General features: G+C 42.4%; 1 protein-coding gene across 11 annotated transcripts; it reads right to left on the bottom strand.

Moving 5' to 3' along the window:
- Positions 1–149: 149 nt before the first annotated feature.
- On the bottom strand, positions 150–19258 carry ccdc62 (coiled-coil domain containing 62). Of its 11 annotated transcripts, none has more exons than XM_048977451.1 (14): positions 19081–19217; positions 18534–18621; positions 18158–18198; positions 17911–18039; positions 15799–15979; positions 14196–14362; positions 13965–14066; positions 12686–12857; positions 11891–11992; positions 9933–10021; positions 5489–5589; positions 2694–2895; positions 2185–2352; positions 150–1381 (listed from the first exon to the last, which is right to left on the bottom strand). In XM_048977451.1, the coding sequence occupies exons 2-14, from the start codon at positions 18595–18597 to the stop codon at positions 1253–1255; spliced, it is 1647 nt and encodes a 548-aa protein (XP_048833408.1). In that variant the 5' UTR covers positions 18598–18621; positions 19081–19217; the 3' UTR covers positions 150–1252. The 11 variants fall into 11 exon arrangements, with proteins under 11 accessions (XP_048833408.1, XP_048833352.1, XP_048833371.1 ...); XM_048977395.1 differs by lacking the exon at positions 19081–19217 and adding an exon at positions 19225–19258 and having other exon boundaries at positions 152–1386; positions 2189–2352; XM_048977414.1 differs by having other exon boundaries at positions 152–1386; positions 2189–2352; positions 17911–18036.
- Between the last annotated feature and the right edge of the window lies 1 nt (position 19259).

The following is a 19259-nucleotide window of genomic DNA, read 5'->3' as shown; positions in this document are numbered from 1 at the left end:
CCCATGTGTGAACGCCATGATCCGCAATTCGATGTGTATTAACTCTGACTTAATTAAGCGATGCATCGCCTTTTCAAACGATAGAGGTTAAGGTTTACCAGTTATGGACATACAAACGCTTTGAAGTTCACGTTATTGTTAAAGGACTGAAGTCAAGAAAACAATTCATATGCATTTTTTATTTGGAAAAATACAAATATACGAAGTGATAACCCCCATATAAACAAACTTAAAAAGATATAAATGCATTTCTGTTGTGGTTTAGAGGTTTTTTTCCTCAGTGCTCATGTCTGTATGAATCTGATCTAGAGGCAGCGCTCGTCAGTAAACACGCATGGCAATACAAAAATCAGACAATTACTATATGGAGCTACTATAGAATAATGCTATTTTTGTTGCCATAAAATCATATTAAAAAAATATAACGGCTATATACAAAGGTTAAGTACAGCGAAAAACGTGACACTGTTATTTAAAAACTGATATATAATTTGTTCAAAAATCCGGTTTACATAGAGATACGAAGGGCACCGTCCCCCCCACCACCAAAAAAAGAATCCATTTCGTTTTATATTTTAGACGTCAGTGTCCCAGCAGATTTGTGATGCAGCTGAAATGAGGCCTCACAAAGCCCTGCTATCCTTTCCTAAAGGAACTGCTCGTGTAGCTCAGTGTAGTTAAGTCAGCTGAACTTCCATACACTCCATCTAACTTATTAAATCAAAAATGTCCTGAACAATCGTGCATTATTCATGTCAGCCATACAACACGTTTTGTGTGCAGTAAAATTCACTGTATATCCAGTGCAAGATCTCAGTGAGCTTGGAGCTTATGCCAGGAAACACAGGGGATGAGGCAAGCCAAAGAATTCCTAGAGTGAGGAAACTGAATATGTGGAGAAAACCCATTTGCACATGGGGTGAACATGCAAACTTCCACAATGAACTGGGGGTGGGTTCGTCCCCACAGTCATGAAAGCACGGGGCACCAGTGCGCCGTCCTCATTTACACTAAGAGAAACATTTGTACAATTAATACATTAACCTGGTCTCTTCTGCTTTACGGTATTATTCCAGTGTAATACAGTGTAATACTGTTATATTAGGGGTAGCTCATTAGCGTTAAATATGACACAAACATGTTATATTCAGTGTTTGTACTGGTACTATCGCAGTGAGCAGGTATGATGATTACTGCTTTGTTTTGGGGGGATCATTCACAGTTGCTCTCAGAATCAGCACTGTCTGCACACTTAACAGGTGAGGTGGTGTGGACACACCCCCGACAATCCTGGCACTTTTGCTGCTGCCAGCTGCTCCCAGGTGACAGCCACCTGCCCGACGGGGGGGGGCCAGGAAGGTTGTTTCTCGCTTGGGGGGCGCTGTCCTGCAAACAACACTAAGTCACTCCACTGTGAACTGAAGAAGGCACAGTCTTTGGTCTGACATCTCACATCTCCGCAGACATTAAAAATGCTGATAAGCAACAACACATCAAAAGTAAAACTGGTATTGAGCTAATTCTTTCCCTGTTTGCCGGCCTTATGGAAACAAAGACTTTACAGTAAGAGAAAATGCTTTTATGAAAATGAAACTGATCTAGAACAACCAAATACAATGGAGTCTAAGTACTGGATATGGTGAGACATTTTTGGACTGACATGAAAAAGTATAACGTTCAAAATACTCATCTATACCTTTAAGAGAAACAAAAAGGGATATGACAATGCTCTGATGTAAGACGATTATAAGGATGAGCCACAGTAAGATGCTTACAAAGATTAAGACAGCAGTTTTATCGGGGATATTGACATGACAATACTCAGTGTGACAGCATAGCTCAGATATACAAAACGAAGCAGATGTAATGGAGAGGGAGAAACTCTAATGGAACATATTAAGTATGTAACCTTCAAATTTAATATCATAATGAATGTGAAGTATCTGGACACATTCAGTGTGATGATGCCAGAATAGACGTTCATAAAACACCACTGAAATTCACCAGGCAATATATTACATCTTGACCTTGAGAAACAGTCTAAGAGGTTTACTGTTTGGTGCAGTTGACTGGATTGGGCCAGGGATTCTGTCCACGTTTAATGGACTCCTGGTTAATCCCTCGTAATGCCTAATAGCGGAGCATGGAGACCCTGACTGAGGCTAAGCTGGATGAGGGACGTACCTGCCTGGGAACCCCGCTGCCGCTTTGACAATGACTGTGGCTGTGGCCACATGCAGGGCCTTCACTCAGGCAAGCCTGGCACCACGCTTTGAGTTCCAGACTGGCCACCATCTCCTGGGATTGAGCCAGCAGCTGCTGAAGGCGGCCGGTGGGGGAACTGTGCTCTTTCTGCCAACAAGGTCAAAGGTCAGGAAACCTCAAAAGCCTTCTGACCCACCAAGTGTTTCCACCAAGCAGCATATATGAATATCACTAAATGCAGTTTCAGGTATTAGCACTGGAGCACATCATCAAAATCAGCTAGATGTACCTACTGAGCTGGAGCACCCAGATAACAAATATTTACCTAATATTTTATATTATACAATACAATTTATCCACACCCTAAATTAAAAAAAAAACATTGTTTACCATGTGGCAGCTATTAATTAATTGAATTCTAAAGGTCATATTAGACAACTTTTTGCTTGGCATTTCAGACACTTGTAGACAATGAAAATTGTAATTACATGACAAAGCTTCCTTTCGCCATCAGGCGGACTGGGTTTGGTTCTTTGGTGGGTGTCAAAGTCTGCCCTGGAGTCTCTCCCTGGTTGGGCGGGGCCATTGACGTGACAAAGCCTTCCCATGGTCCCTTGCTCCTCTGTTTTCAGAGGCACACTCTTGGACAGGTCCAAACATTTCAGGTCCAGAAAGCTTAAGTCAGCCTGACTGGAATGAAAGAGTGCAGGTTCATAAATACAGCTTCATTCAGACTATTTGGAGCCACCCAATCATTCGTAAACATTACCAGGTGCCAATATGTGAGATATGTATGAGCTACACTAATGGAATGCATTCAGCGAAATTTTTAAAAGTAAACACACCGTGAAAACTCACTTTTTAACCAGTGTATTCTTTATAGCAATGCAGAAAGACTGCTCCTTATGCGGAACCAGGATCCAGGGAAGATGCCTGACTCCTGCACATTAAAATAATCCTTCTGTGCATTGGAGCATGGGGGCTGGTGGGCGCTGGGCTGTCTCAGAAGGGAGAGTCAGGTGACTGTGCTTATTTGTCGTGATTCGTTGAGGCATTGCTCTTCAGTGTTTGTGTGTACACATGGCTATGTAGATACAAACGTTTTGGGACACTACACTGGAAAGGTCTTAGGCAGTCAATGAAAATGATGCTTAAATGATCTTCCAGTTGGCGTAAAGCTATGATGTCTGTCAAAGTGTATTAGCTTAGCCACTTCAGTACCTCTCCTAATCTCCTATATTTGCAGCAACATTACAACACACCAATGTATTTTCTGACTGGACCACTACCCTACTTCGTTTGACTAATCAAAACCTTGCTAAGTTAATTAACTTAATTAATTAATCGAGACAGTAGTGAAATTTAATTAACACATGGAACGGTTGAGGTGCCTTTGAGGAGAGGTTTGGGAACCAAAGCAAGTGTTCATCTAACCATCCAACAAGATATCAGTAACCTTCTGGAAAACAATAAATTATTTTCTATTTTTTCCTTCAGTTACTGTTGATTTGCACATGTTATAAAGGTAAAATGTTTTTTGGACTGAAAGCTATTTACTACCCAGATATATAGCCTTAAACATTTTCTTAGATTTTTTGCACAATACTATACATTCTATATTAAAGACATGTTTATAATTTTGTAATATCTATTCATACATTTTTTAAAGCCCAAGAAATGGCAGTTAATACTATTATAGTTGCTGTACACATTAAGTCAGAGCTTAGATTTCCCAAAGAGCATCAGTGGCCAGGCTCTGTCCTCCTATCCCTGGCACAGACAGCCAGGCTCTCTGTCCTTTCTCTCCTCTGCATTTCAGGAAGATGGGGGTCTACAGGTGAACTCTCAGTGGGGTTCAAAGTTTGGTTCTTCTGTCAGAGTGTGCTTTAGAGGCCTGTGATTGTCAGCTGGGGTTGCTGGGTGGCAGCCCTGCCTCCAGAACGCTCACTCAACCCTAATAACAGAACCGAGGTCTGCCTTCCTGACCCTGAAAGTCGGCACTCCAGTGAGACTCAGAGTCACTTCAAGGTAGCTCATCCACACCCACCTTGGTGCATGACCTGGCTCTCCATGACAGCTTTCTTAATCAGCACAAATCGGAGGGGGTGTCACCTATGGACATTCAACGTCGAGCGAATAACCAGCAGAAAAGGCCTGTCCTTCTGACCTTTCCGCTCCCTGGCAGGAAACAGGTTTAGAAAAGTCTGTGCTCTGCAAGGCTACATGTGGCCTGTTCTTCCCTGCCTCTGCAGAAGGGTCTCTCTGCCAAGCTGAGGCACAGCTGAGGCACGGAAAGCTGCCTCAGCTGACAAGATGCCCTTCAACCTTCCCAAGTCTCCTGCCACTGAGTGGAATGAGTCTGAGTGGAAGCAACTTCTAAAGAGTCTCTTCTTATATCCTCAAAGTTTTGCAGAGACATTAGTATCTTTGCCATGTGGCAGAAAAAAAGTTCCTTCACATCCTTAACAACTCTCAAAAATATGCCCATTACATGCCATACTTTGAGAAATGTTAAATTCAGAACCATCCATTAAAAGCCACCCCCCATGAAAGAATGTACATAACGTTTGGAATGTTTTTCAAGGGTTTGTACTGGTCTCAATACAGAGAATTTTGTAGCTTTAGTATCATATGATGTATGCAATTCTCTACTTGATAAGACAATTTTCTATAGAACAAAACATTTTCATTTTCTGCTATCTCTGCATGACAGTTGTGACACAGTCAATGAGAATACACAATACCAAGAGTACTAGAGTATCTACATCAAAAATAGGAATGGGCAGGTGCTAAAGGTCACTGGTACATACCACAAGCATTCCTGTGTTGTCAGAAGGCAGAACATATCCTTCGAGAAATAGGAACCATTTAGTGACACATATTTAAATTTGCTTATGGGTCACTAAGAAATTGGCCAACGTGTTAAGACTATTCACACTAATGTCTGATCACACTGCTCTGTTAATTGCTGTATTTAAAGCCCTGAATCTCTCAAGTGATTGGGGGATTATGGCTGCTCTGCCAGTGAATATAAGATGGTATGTACTGAGCCCACCATATCAATTGCATGTTTGCTGCACTGCAGTGAGTTACTGCCAAGCCTGGAGTCAAGCATTTCTCATGCCTAATCCCATCAGAGATGTCCATGGATGGCCTGTAATAGGGCTGTTTGTATTGACGGGGACACATCCCAAAGCAGAGACATGTGGCATGGTGGCCCGTTCAATGAGGAACCTGGGGTGTGACGTTATTCCTCGAGCGGTACGAGGGTGCGGCATATCACCTCTCCGGCGGGCCCACATGTTCCTGGTGTCGCAAAGCCTCCTGAGCCGAGTCCAGGTTCAGCTGAAGAAGCTGTAAGTCATTCTGTTGATTTTCACAAATCTGCACACAGACAGATGGGCATGTCAAGACTCATTCCACCCAACATATTCATCATTTTCCCTCCAAGCTACATGACTTTTATGACGTCATCATAAACATGTTATTTACATTCTGCAGTTCCCACTCTAAGCTAAATACTAAAAGGATAATTTAATTCTGTTCTCTTAATGACTTCTCCATGCAAGCTATCATTAAAAGCAGACAGGACCTGACCTAAATATAGGCCGCCAAGAGAAGTGGAATGTCACCTCGTTAACAAGTTAGCTGTTACCTTCATAAACCAAAAGGCAAAGCCTTTAGTCAGCATGCAATCACCTGACTGGATTTGTTCATTGGAATGGAGCCAGACATCAAAATATGCTAGTGCCTAGGCATCCTGATAGACTGGATATGCTGCCCCACAGGAATGGGCTCCGCCTAAAGCCCTATTGAAGGTAATCGCAGCATACCATTGGAGAAACCGAAAACATATGAAGATCACAATGCAGATCTGGTATGAGGCAGTCTGGTTTGAGTTAGGGGTATAGAGTATATGGGCTGAAAATGTACTGAGCTTGCATCAAAATTAGGTGTAGAACATCCCACAGTATTCTGGAAGATCTAATTTATTACAAATGCAGATTAAAAAATAAAACACAAAGTTCACCTTTCAATGAATTGTCTTTTCACTCTGTTATTACACTTTATAACTGACTAAACAATAATACATACTGGGGAAAGTATATCACCTTATTTTTAATTTAATCTGGACTTTCTGTTATTATTTTCTATTTCTCATTAATATTTCACAATTTTTCAGAAATAACCCGTATCCATTCATTTCATATATTGCAAATCTAATAAGCAAGTATGTAATACATACGGTATCATTATTAGTCTCATAATGACTTACCCAGTATGTGGTTACAGTCGACCATCAAAGAATGCGCACTAACAGAGTTTAGATTAGGGCTGCCTAATACGTAAATCGTGATCTACTGGTTGATCGCAAAGGTAGAGTGGGGATCGCATGCCATAGAAAATAGAGACTGGAGGTTGTGTTCAACCGCACCAGCTGCTGCAAAACTCCAGCAAGCGGCCAAGTCGCTTCCAATTTATTTCTACTAAACTTAAAAGAGTTTTATTCTCACAATGTCATATTCAAAGTGCGTTTGTTTCATTTGTCAGTCTACTGCTATTCCGAAGAAGGGAAATGTGGAGCGGCATTTTCGGACTGTTCATAAAAACTACAACATTAACTTCCCTCCGAAAAGTGAGCTGAGAAACAGAAAGGTGAAGGAACTAAAATCCCAGTTCAATTCAAAAATGCTTTATTTATCCCAAAGGGAAATTAATAATAATCATAATAAAGAATACTCGGTATATCTATAAATAAATATATGTTTTGCATTTTTATAGTAGGTAGATCATTTTGTCTTGGTCATTTATAAGTAGCACGCAAGCTGAAATAGTGTGGGCAACCCTGGTCTAGAGGCACCAGTTCACCTAACCGCGTATTTCTGCATGGCAGAGTGACCCCACCACTGTGCCAGGAAACTGGAGCTCCCGGCTAGAAACCCAATTCAAATATGGGGTGAACATGCAAACTCCTCACAGAGAAGACGAATCAAACCTTCAAACTTGGAGATGTGCTGCTACCGTACTACATACTGAAAACTTAATGCATTTTTACCAAACAATGCAAAGCATGAGGCCAAATTATAATTTTCAATTATAGTGCCAACAAAACAGCTCTGACCCACTGAGGCATGATCCCCACAAAATGTTTTAAGATATCCTGTGGTATCTGGCACCAATACGTTAGCAGCAGGTCCTTTAAGTCCTGTAATCTATCAGGTGGTGCCTCCACAGATCTGACTTGTTCCCACGGATTCATGTTCATTTATGTAATGTATAATGGCACCCTTGACATCAATGTTATACACTTCGTCTCTCAGTGGTTTTAATATTATGGCTAATTGGTGAGTATCGCACCTACCCATAGCAAGGTTTAGTTGTACTGTTCTCTACATTATAGAACTATTGCAAAGACATAAAAACTATAAAACAGCATATATGGAATTGGATTTATGCACTGACCAAAAAAACATTAAATAATTAATTTGTTGGGGGAGCAGCTCTGTGGGTTGGAACTCAGAAGGCTACAGGTTCAAATCCCTGGGTTGACAGAGTGATCCAATCATTGGGCCCTTGAGCACGGCCCATAGCCTCAGTTGGTACAGGTTCTGGTTCACCCTACTTTCTCTTTTATGCCAGTTTCATGGCCTCCTGGGATGCTTTTCCAGCTGTCCTGCAGGAGGTCCCACATATGGTCAAACTCCTCCAAAACCATGGTCAGGTGCCTAGGTCATGTGACGTGATCACTCTCGTTGGCAGCAGCTTGGCATGGTCAGACTTTTGACTGGTATTGTATATCTAAATGTGTGTGTGTGTATATATATATATATATATATGAAGAGTTCAGATGCAAAACCTTCTACATCCACAAAACCAGCTAAATCCACAGGTCCTTTTCTCGCAAAAACCTATACAGTAAATCCACCTCGTCCACAAAGACATAGGAAGAGTTGCAAAATCAGTTAAGATGCAACTGGAAACACAGAAAATAATGACAGCACACACAAGCAATTGGTGGGGGGGGGTGTATGTTTCATTCAGTATGAAGTATACTTCATTCACTATGAATGAAGGCAAAAGTATAAATATATGATAAAAAAGACTAAAAAAAAGATTCACACAGTAGGCTATAGCCACAATGGCACAAAATGGCAGTACAACAACAGAACAGACAATAAACAAACAAAAAATTCAACAAAACAAAATACATAAAGTACAATATTAAAGTATAATACAAAAGTCTGATGTACAAAAATATAAAAACCATTAACCAAAAATAAAGTTCAAAAATGAATAATGCAAAATAATGTAACATCAAAATGCGCAGAAATGAAGCCTGACAGACAGGAACCGATGTTTTATCTTCTTTTAAAACTGTATACTTGATTGATGGGTCTCTGTCGTCTCTTCTCTTTAGCCTCCACTTGTTGCCGCCTCCATTTGCATGGCATAACATCCATATGAGACAGCAGAATGGCATCTTGTTCGCAGGTGTAATAGAGCTGTTGTTTGTTGTATGATAAGTTAGACTCTGTGAGAGTAACAGCAGCCCACGATGAATTGTTATGAGTACATGCTATACTTGCGACCAAGCCATTTCCACTGTGTTGGTTTTCTTTCGCCTTATAATAGGCAGAATTTTGAGGGCGATGACATTTTCTTCGTCCATTAGCTGTCATTAGGACAGGTTCATCCATGCCGTCGTTCTCCATGTTCGATTTTAAAGTCACAAAAACACTGTTTACAAATTACCCGACTCCTCAGCGCGGCAAAAATACTTGAAGTCACATGATTTGATCGTGCGTTCTGATTGGCTCTCGGAACGTAGAGGATTTTGCCAACAAATCGATATTTCAGACGAGGCGGAGAGTATTTAGTGGTTTTTGAAGCAAAATTACTTGATTTACGTATAATACATGTGGAGAGCATTCACTCAACATTGTTATCTCATATTTAACGGAGGTGGCTTTGAGAGACTTTTGCATCTGAACTCTTCATATATATATATATATATATATATATATATATATATATATATATATATATATATATATATATATATATATATATATATATATATATATATATATATATATATATAGGGGGCGGCATGGTGGTGCAGTGGTTAGCACTGTTGCCTCACGCCTCTGGGACCCGGGTTCGAGTCTCTGCCTGGGTCACGTGTGTGGAGTTTGCATGTTCTCCCCATGTCGTCATGGGGTTTCCTCCGGGTACTCCGGTTTCGCCCCACAGTCCAAAAACATGCTGAGGCTAATTGGAGTCGCTAAATTGCCCATAGGTGTGCATGTGTGAGTGAATGGTGTGTGAGTGTGCCCTGCGATGGGCTGGCCCCCCATCCTGGGTTGTTCCCTGCCTCGTGCCCATTGCTTCCGGGATAGGCTCCGGACCCCCCGCGACCCAGTAGGATAAGTGGTTTGGAAAATGGATGGATGGATTTCCATTATTTTTTATGGGAAAATTCACTTTGATATATCAGCATCGAATGTGAAGGTTTCAGTAAAACAAGCAAATCAAACAGAGTACACATATATTAAAGGGATAGATAGAGCAGAAGTCCAGTTGGGTCAAAACTAGTTGCAAGTAACAATATTTATTAATTCTTTGAAGAAATTCATTCATTCTATTGACCCCTGAACCAATTCTGCATAAACGACTGGAAGATGGATGGATGTTTACATTATAATGATGGATGGAGGTGGGGTTACCTGGCGCAGGCAGCGCAGCTGTGTCTCTGTGCGCTCCTTCTTGGACCTTGCTAACTCTAGAAGCTCTTCCTTCCTACGTTCCTCTTCCCCTGCATGGGTGGGGGGGGGGGGAGTTGGGGTGGGTGCAGAGGGCAAGTGAGCACAGTGAGTATGCCTTTTTCTGGATCTCTAGGGTGCCGGGCTACAATGCTAAGTATAGAAGACGAGCAAGTCAAGCAAAGTCACATAAATCAGCCAAAGTGCCATGGAGACTGCCCTGAGAACTGAAGGTGGAATGAGAGAAAAGCCATTATAAATACAAGCTATATGAAGAGCTACAAGGCTTTACTGATTGGAGTAAGTAATCGCTCTGCTACTGGCCAAAGCAGACAGACATGTACATAAAGCAGAGCAGCTGAGACTGGATTCTCACATATGGTGATTGTGTATGGAAGGTGCCACATTCCATACTGAGGAATGCAGAGGCAGGAGGGCCGAGAAGGACAGGGTCCCAGGGGAGGAAGTCTCCCCCCCATCATGGCATGAGCCGGCTCTCTTGCATTCCTCCTCCGCCATGTCCCCGCCCCACCCTCATCAACAATGGCGACACTATTTCTAAGTGCACCCCCCAGGGACGAGAGGTGTGCAAACGCATATTATGTGTAAGTGATATCACTTATAAATGAATTCATTCTTGATGTAAAAACAGGTCTGTAACTATAAATGGTGCAAGAACTTTATAAATCCATTAAAACGCATAATTTCATCAATGAAAGAATAAATGATGAAAAAACAAATTAGGGGCTAGATGATTTTTGGCAAAACTGTAGCATGCTAAACTGAATGAAAACCAAATTCAAGCAAGTATGACTGAACTGTACACGTGTTTTCTGCAACCCATTTCATCAATGATGACTTTTGCAAACCCAAAAGGATCATCTTTCCAACAGACCACTGTCCTGGATCTTACTGGGTGCCTCATTTGGGCCAAATTGTCCTGCTCTCTCAATGAGGTTCAAGATCAGAGCTACTTTCCATTCCGATATAGGAATGTCTACAGGTTAACTCTACTGTAGCTGCTCTTCTTATTTTGATATGGTGAACAAATACAAACGCTGCATTACTACTTCATCTCCTACAGTGGCTTCTCTAGCGTTCACCTCTCACTGCCATCACTTGCATCTAGTTTGGGTTACGTGCAGCCAGTCATTAGCTTTAGTTTGCCTTTGGGTTAGACAGCCTCGGGCTCTCATTTGCATTCAGGACTGAGGTTTATCTTGCATGTGATTAGGACATTCCGCAAGCCCTAAGTGCACTTCCTTACTGGCACTAGCTTCAGCTTGGTTTGGAGAACTTGCTTTCCTTATAGTTGAAACTCATGGGACAGCTCAAGGTCTGCATCTAGCATTAGCCTGAATCATTAGCCTGAATCAATAACATTACATTTTATTTATTTAGCAAAAGCTTTTTCCCCCAAAATGATGTATAAGTTACCTAGAACAAAAGTGAGCCAATCCCTGGAGGAATTAGGGGATAAGAGCCTCGCTCAAGGGCCTAACAATAAAATCAGTCTGCCGGCCACAAGATTTGAACCTGCAATCTTCGATCTCAGGCGAAGTTTCCTAACCCATTGAGCCACACACCACATGGTTTGGAAAGTCCCGAGTTACATGCAAGTTTAATGTTTAGCATTAGCTTCCATTTGGTTCAAACAGCCCCAAAGCCTCGCCTGCATGTAGTTACCAGCATTAGCTTAATTTAGAATTTAATGATGAGTAGTCATTGTTGACACACCACAGCACACAACAACCAAATGTGTCCTCTGCATTTAACCCATATGTGACATGGTAGTGCCTTGCTGATCGGGGATTCGAAACTGCAATCTTTCAATAACAAGTGTGCTTTCCTAACCATTAAGCCACCACTGCCACCCAAATGCAGTTTGGACAGCCCCACATTTCCGTACTCAGTTCTCGTACCTAGCAGACCTAGCTGGCTCCTCAGCAGCTCGCCATCTCGTCTGAGACGGGACAGCTCTTCTCCTTGCGTGTCTCCCTCTGAGATCTTCTCCCGCAGCTCTTCTGCAACATGGGACCCGAGGTGAGCAAAGGTGTCCTCTGTAAACGAAGGCCCCCGACTGACAAAGTTCTGGTTGAGTGTGGGTTCCATTCACTCGTGTGTCAGTGCTTATAACACGATGACGGAGTTCTGGGAACTCACTGGGTACAAGGGCAAATAAATTCACAGACACACCAGAGAGTCTCACACAGACGTAGCCAGAAAGTTCTTAATGTTACTAATTGCACATTTTTAACCCTCTTTCAGCCTACAGGGATAAAAAGCAGTGGATCTTTTTTTAAATATTCAAGCCATGTATATAGGTTACCAGCCCCAGGGATGACAACGACTTATTTTTAAAATTTCCACGTCTGAGTGACTGACTGATGTGCTCGTGCAAAGTGTCAGCACACAAGCTAGCTTCTGGGTTTAAGCTCTCGGGGTTGTTACACAAGCATGACCTGTTTTGCAGAAATGGAGGGGAGGGGGGGTGCATTTCAATTATCTGCATGAGCAGAAGCAGTGGGTGAGGGAAAATTACAGGCCCTGAGAGAGAAAATAAAAAAATGAAACCCTGCTCCTAGCACCCCTGTCAAGTCTGAAAGGAAGGCTGGTGAATGACATGGCTGTTTCCGTGCAAATGCAGGCGTGCTGGGGACCTTCACGTGTGACAGTCACGCGGCACTTCTCTCCTCGGAGCCTGAGCTTCTGCCTACCCCGGAGCCGGAGGCACTCGTTTTTGGCCTCCCTGTGACAGCATCTCTGTTTCTCTGCCTCCATCAGCGCCTTGGCCTCCCGCGAGCGGCACTCCTCCAGAGCGGCCTCCAGCATGCGGAAGCCACCTGTGAGCTCCAGGATGCGGCTGGTCGCCCCGGTCATGTCTGTGTCCTAGTCAAATACAGCATAAAAGTTAAAATCTCAAAAGAAATTAAATTCCCATGCCAAATGACACCAATGACAAGATCTCATCATAGAACCAAGCTAGACTGAGGTGATGCATTGATAATTCATTGATTTGTAAGCTGATACTGTCAATTTGAACAGATAAGCTGCCTCAATGCTGAAGCCAAGTGTCACCTTTCCCATTGGGAAGACGAAGTTTTCAATACCCAGGTCCATGCTGAAAATTGTGACATGGATAACACCAATGAAAATAACATCATGGCGAAATGAGGTAGCCCAGCCAATATGTATATCAGGTGTGTGATGTCATGGGTCAGGTGACACTGATGAGGCTGTAACACCCATGCAGCGATGACACATCCGTTCTAATGGCTGCCATTGGCACAGCAATACCTGGAAAGTAACCATCACCAAGTCCAACTAAGCAGTGAAATTATGACATATACACCTACACACACACACACACACACACACACACATAAAAAACCTGAGGCACACTGGTGTTTGTGAATTAAAATAACATGTGTAAGTATATTGTTAGTGAAGACACAGATTCAGCTTTTACCAAAAAAGACTGAACAAATTGCTAAATTCTGCCAAACTCTCAACCTTTTATGCGCTATATAATTTCCAGTAATTGAAACTTAAACCAGGGCAACAGGACAAATTAACGTAGTAAAGAGCTAATTACTGACATCTTGTGGCCAATAGGTCGAAGTACAGGAGAATGCTGTAAAGCATTGCATTGCAGAAGGCTTGCACCCCGCAGTACTGTAACGCTGGGATTACAACCCAGAAACAGGCCAGAATACATTACAGGACAGGTAATATGACTACAAAAGGTCTAGTCACAAGCGAAAATCTAATTAGAGCCTTTAAAGAGTTAACCGTAAAAATAAATTGGACCGTAAGATGAAAGCATGCAGTTATCTATCTTTCATAAAAAATCATACAGGGCTGCGGTGACATTAAGTGAAAAGAAGACTTCAGAGAATGAGGTCAGCGAAGGAGGATGACATAGGACATAAAAAGCAATGATGGCACTAAACAGATATCCACTGCAACCGGTCGTCCACAGTATCCCAGCCTCACCTTCAGCTTAAGCATGGCCTTCAGTTCCTCTTCTCGAGCCTGAAGCTGACCCACTTGGGAGGAGAGCTTGAGCACTGTGGAGTTCAGAGTCTGGTTCCTCTCCTGTGAGTCACAGAGCAGCGGGTGACCCCTAACCCAAACCCAAACCCTACCTCTACCCGGACAGCCAGGCAGAGGCACCCTTACACTGTACACATAAGCAACTTCACGGCCAGGGCCACGTCACTGTACCTGCAGCTCCTCGCACTGGCTGGCTAAGTGCTGCTGCTGCTGCCCAAGCTGGCAGAGCTCGTGTCGGCTGCCCTCCAGTGCCCGCTGGCCGTCCTGCTGGCGTGCCTCCGCAATGCGCACCCGCTTGGTGAGGGCCTGGATGACCACATTGCATTTCCGCAGCTGGCCTGGGCCATGGAGCATGAACCAACATGTCGAACACAGGAAGTACTCTGCTCTCACTGTGAAGAAGTGCTTAAAGAACACTCCACCTTTGAGAATGCTGAATTAGGGGAAATATTAACTATAATACAATAAAACAACCAGTTTTAATAGAATTGACATTGTTTCAGTATTAAATTGAACATAGAAATGCTTTTTTTATATACAATGTTACTAAGTGTTCATGTCATGTAGGGTCAAAATTACCCTGGAAGTTATCTCAGGAAGCACAGGGAACGAGGCAGAGGACACCCCAGACGCCAGTACGTCACAGGGAACGAGGCAGAGGACACCCCAGACGCCAGTACATCACAGGGAACGAGGCAGAGGACACCCCAGACGCCAGTACGTCACAGGGAACGAGGCAGAGGACACCCCAGACGCCAGTACGTCACAGGGAACGAGGCAGAGGACACCCCAGACGCCAGTGCATCACAGGGAACGAGGCAGAGGACACCCCAGACGCCAGTACGTCACAGGGAACGAGGCAGAGGACACCCCAGACGCCAGTGCATCACAGGGAACGAGGCAGAGGACACCCCAGATGCCAGTTCGTCACAGGGAACGAGGCAGAGGACACCCCAGACGCCAGTACGTCACAGGGAACGAGGCAGAGGACACCCCAGACGCCAGTACGTCACAGGGAACGAGGCAGAGGACACCCCAGACGGCAGTACATCACAGGGAACAAGGCAGAGGATACCCCAGAGGAGGAATGAGGCTGTAGTGCTAACCACTGAGCCACCTATTTTACTATAACAACTTTTATACTAGGCATATAACTGAGCTCTCTGAATTTATAATAAGCTCATTATTACTAGCAGGGGTGGATCTAAGGCAGGGGTCACCAACATGGACCCGGGGACCACATGAGTCACCCACGGACCTGTTCTAAAAATAACTCACCATTGAGCAGCGTCTAAAATTTATATTTTATCCCATCGCTATTCTTCTTTAACCACATTTACATTTATATACATTTGAAAGTGACCATATCTAAAACAAAAAAAGCATTTAAAACATGTTTATTATACATGATTAAAGAGTGTATCAAACTGGTAGCCCTTCGTATGGCTCAGTAACCGTGAAGTAGCTCTCAGTTCCAAAAAGATTGGTGACCCCTGACCTAAGGGACAGTCACGCCCCCCAAAGTTAATACATGGCTACCCCTGTTGCACCCCACATCAAAATAATAAAAACAAAATATGCATTATTCTCTTTTTTCTAAGTGGAACCACAGAATAGACACGGTGTGGTGCAGGCACTACCAAAAGCACAGCTGGCCCCTGATGTCCACCTCAATTTTTTGAAGCCACTGATTACTACAGGGACTACAAACGAACACTAGCAAAACCCCAGCATGAACACTGGGACTAGAACCCACACAACGGCAGCCCCTCACCTTCCAGGCTGGAGCACTTCAGCTCGAGGGTCAGCACCCTCTGCCGATCTGCCTCCCAGGCCTGCAGCTGCTTCTGGTGGGCCGCCACCATGTCGTTCAGCTCGCGGTCGCGGTCCTTCAGTTCGGCGACGAGCAGCTGCAGCTCACGCCGCTGCTTCTGGACCAGGCTGTCCACCACCTGCTAGGAAATAGCCGCATGTAGACAAACACATCATCCACTGGCAAAGCCGTTTCAAAGCATCACAAGTGACAACATTAAATACATATTGATTTTTGTTATATACTGCACACTAGTGGCAAAAAAATGCGGAAAAACCTAGGATTTTTGTCATTGCACTTTAAAAATTACTGCACAAATATTGGCTGTTGTGATCCGTGAAAACGGGTGAGACGAACGGGCAGGAAGCAGGCAGACAGGCGGAATTCGGGGTAAACTAGGGGTTTATTAAAGGGAGCGGGACGGGCAGGACAGAACAGGAGCACGGACATCTACTAACATCAATGACAGACACTGAACTGAGGCAAGACGGGGACTGAAATAGACCAGACAACAGGGTACAGCTGGGTACAATCAGGGAAGCACACGTGGATAATCGGGGGGGGGGGGGGGGGGGGGGTGTGGCACACACAAGGATCGTACGAGCTGGGCGTGACAATTGGCGGTATTGTTTATAAACAAAGAATATTACAAAAATCATACATTGGATGATTAAATAAGCAACCGGAGCAACAGTGCTTCTAGTGTATATACAAACTGAATACCATCTTAGTCACCACTGCCCTCAAAAGACTTTCCTAAAGCTACTCATATTTACCAAAACAGAATGGAAAGGGTGTTAGCTGTTGGATGAATTTCCCAGAAAGCTCCCTCTTAATCTGCATTACAACAATAGAGCAGCAGCCTGAATAAATGTGCAGTTATATACTGCAAGACATCTAATGGGATGCCAGTCCATTGCAGGGTGAATAATTTAACATGGAATAAATAGCCATATGTTTCTGCTCCTTCATTTTCTAATTGATACACACAAGAACAGCCTGTAAAACCACATCTTACCTCCAGCAGATTCAAAGTGAAACAATGAAAACAATGAAATGAAATGTTTTTTTTACTGCAATACTAAACTGGCTGGACTGTAACTTAACCAGTCTGTTTCCCCCTTAAATCTTGAAACCAGTGTTTCAGTGTGTCCAGGTTCAATTGTGGAGTCTGCCAATTGGTGATATAAAGATTTAGACTCATTTTTATTCATTACACAATAATGTCAGTGGTTAACAAATTTACAGTATTTTATGGTTTGTTTTTATTTTTTTCTTTTAAGGCACTGAAATATAACATTGTAAACATGCTATTCATTTTAAATAAATTGTAATACAAATTTTACCGGGATATTTTTTAATATACTGTTTAACTGTTTCAATGGGAATGACCAGAACTCTGTTCCAACTACTTTTTTGCGTTTATATTTCTTCATTTTTTCTAATGCATATTTTAAAAATTGAATCAGCAAGCATTTATGCTCAAATGAGTGAATATCTGGGGACTCCTGTTTTGTCTTTGATGAGAGGTGTGGCTCTTGGCACGTTATTTAAGTTTTGAGATTGTGTGTTTGTGGTGTGTATGCCTTGTGATGGAATGGCCATCCAGGATCACCACAATATACAAGACAAACGGTTATGGAAAACTGAGGGATGGATTGATGGATGGATGGGTGGATGGATGGATGGATGGATGGATGGGTACACCGATAGATCGCCCAAGGACCAGAATCAGCCGATTTAGACTGATCCATCAAAATCGGCAAAAATTGGTATCGGCTGGTCAGACTTGCAAAAAAAAAAGGAAATTGGAATCGACCAAGAAAGTTACAGTCGGTGCATCTCTAATGGAAGTATGGATGGATGAAGATATATTTTTATGGGTAGCGTGTGTACGGTCCTCCTCACAGTGAAACAGTACTGAATCTTCAGGTGAGGAGATGTCCTTAGTGAGTGAATATGTGGATTGAACAGACCTTTGACGGACTGGCATGCCGTTCTGGCAAACCTAACTGGATAAGCATTTACTGAGGCTGGGTCGATGGTACTGGTTCTGAATCAGTTTCTTCTTACCTGGCCACGTTGTCTGCTGAGCCCAGATGCCACCGAGCTGTCAGGGCTTGCCGTTTGCCTCTGTGGCTGTCTCACTTCAGCGAGCAGAGCTGGTGTGGAGACACTATCATCGGCCTGCGGAGCAACCTGCTTTTAGGCGAATTTCACAAACATATTCTGCAATCAAATTATTCTAAATCATATGATAAATATACACTTAAAGCAGGAAAAAGAATAAAAGTCATAAAAAGCAAAATGAGAATCTTACCTTTTTTATTGGTGTGCTATGCCTGGGGTCCATAGGACGAACTGAAAGATACATGTAATATTTACACATTATTTACCCGCTTAACAGTATTACCCATAACACCTGATACAGTTGAATGTTGTTCATTCATCAGACTAGCAGCTTACCAATTTAGCCCAGTACCTTAACCGTATCTGCAATGGCTACTGCGTCCAAAAATCATCTGGGATTAAGCTTTAGCTCATCATCATATCAAAATCAGACATCTTACTAAGAGAGCTTGACAGCCAATTCAAGTGATATTGTATTTTAGAATTGAAATGTTCGAAAAACGTCATTTTATAAATAATTGTATGATACCCAAGAAGAGAAGTATGCTAAATGTAAAACATCTTACCATGTGCCAGACTGCGAGTTGTGGTTTCACCTCTATTGAGTTCTGTTCGATTATCTCTTTCCATTGCACCATTTTCACGATGCTAAGCCTAGTATATGCGGAATTAAACACGTCACATTATTAACCTGTAGATTATAGACCTTTTAAATTTGGAATAAATCTAGATACTAAGCCTTAAAATTAAAGCCACTTAAAATTAATACAACGTAATACAGTTTTACGTAAATCTGTGGTACTCTGGTAATACCGGAATATAAAATGTATAGCATTTTTTTCTATAATGTGACACTGAGCTACTTCTCTAACAAGCTATTTATTCGAAACATAATTTAGAATAATTATTCTACTTTCTAGTAGTATACAGTATACTTTCTAGATAGTATACTTTCTAGTTAATATCTAGGTAATTATAATACAGTAGGTAGACAAAAGAATGATCACGTAACTTGTAAACAACCAATCAACAAGCAAAATTAGAACTTGTACAACTCCAGTATATAAATAGGCTATAATCTGAATTGAACTGTCTGTTAACGTAAAGCCTTACCTCTTAAAATACTCATATATTACAGCTATAATAATAACAATAATAATAATTCCCGTTTCTCTCAAAAAATAAATAAATAACAAAATTGAAAGGTCACAAAGAGTGTAGCACAGAAATCGCAAAAGTAATATTTAAATATATTACCAGATAAACTGCCTGTGTCGGGGCATCGACTACGT

This window comes from Brienomyrus brachyistius, chromosome 2 (genome assembly GCF_023856365.1).
Source record: "Brienomyrus brachyistius isolate T26 chromosome 2, BBRACH_0.4, whole genome shotgun sequence".
Taxonomy (NCBI): domain Eukaryota; kingdom Metazoa; phylum Chordata; class Actinopteri; order Osteoglossiformes; family Mormyridae; genus Brienomyrus; species Brienomyrus brachyistius.
Note: the sequence above shows the minus strand (reverse complement) of the source record. Positions and strands in the feature narration are given on the sequence as shown.

Excerpts from the sequence above, each read along its gene's own strand:
- ccdc62 (XM_048977395.1), bottom strand. The coding sequence starts at position 18,597 with ATGGAAAGAGATAATCGAACAGAACTCAATAGAGGTGAAACCACAACT. Across the intron at positions 5,590-9,932 it reads AGCTGCGCTGCCTGCGCCAG|ATTTGTGAAAATCAACAGAA; the intron begins GTAACCCCACCT and ends GTCTGTGTGCAG. Across the intron at positions 2,896-5,488 it reads CATGTGGGCCCGCCGGAGAG|TCAGGCTGACTTAAGCTTTC; the intron begins GTGATATGCCGC and ends CTTTCATTCCAG.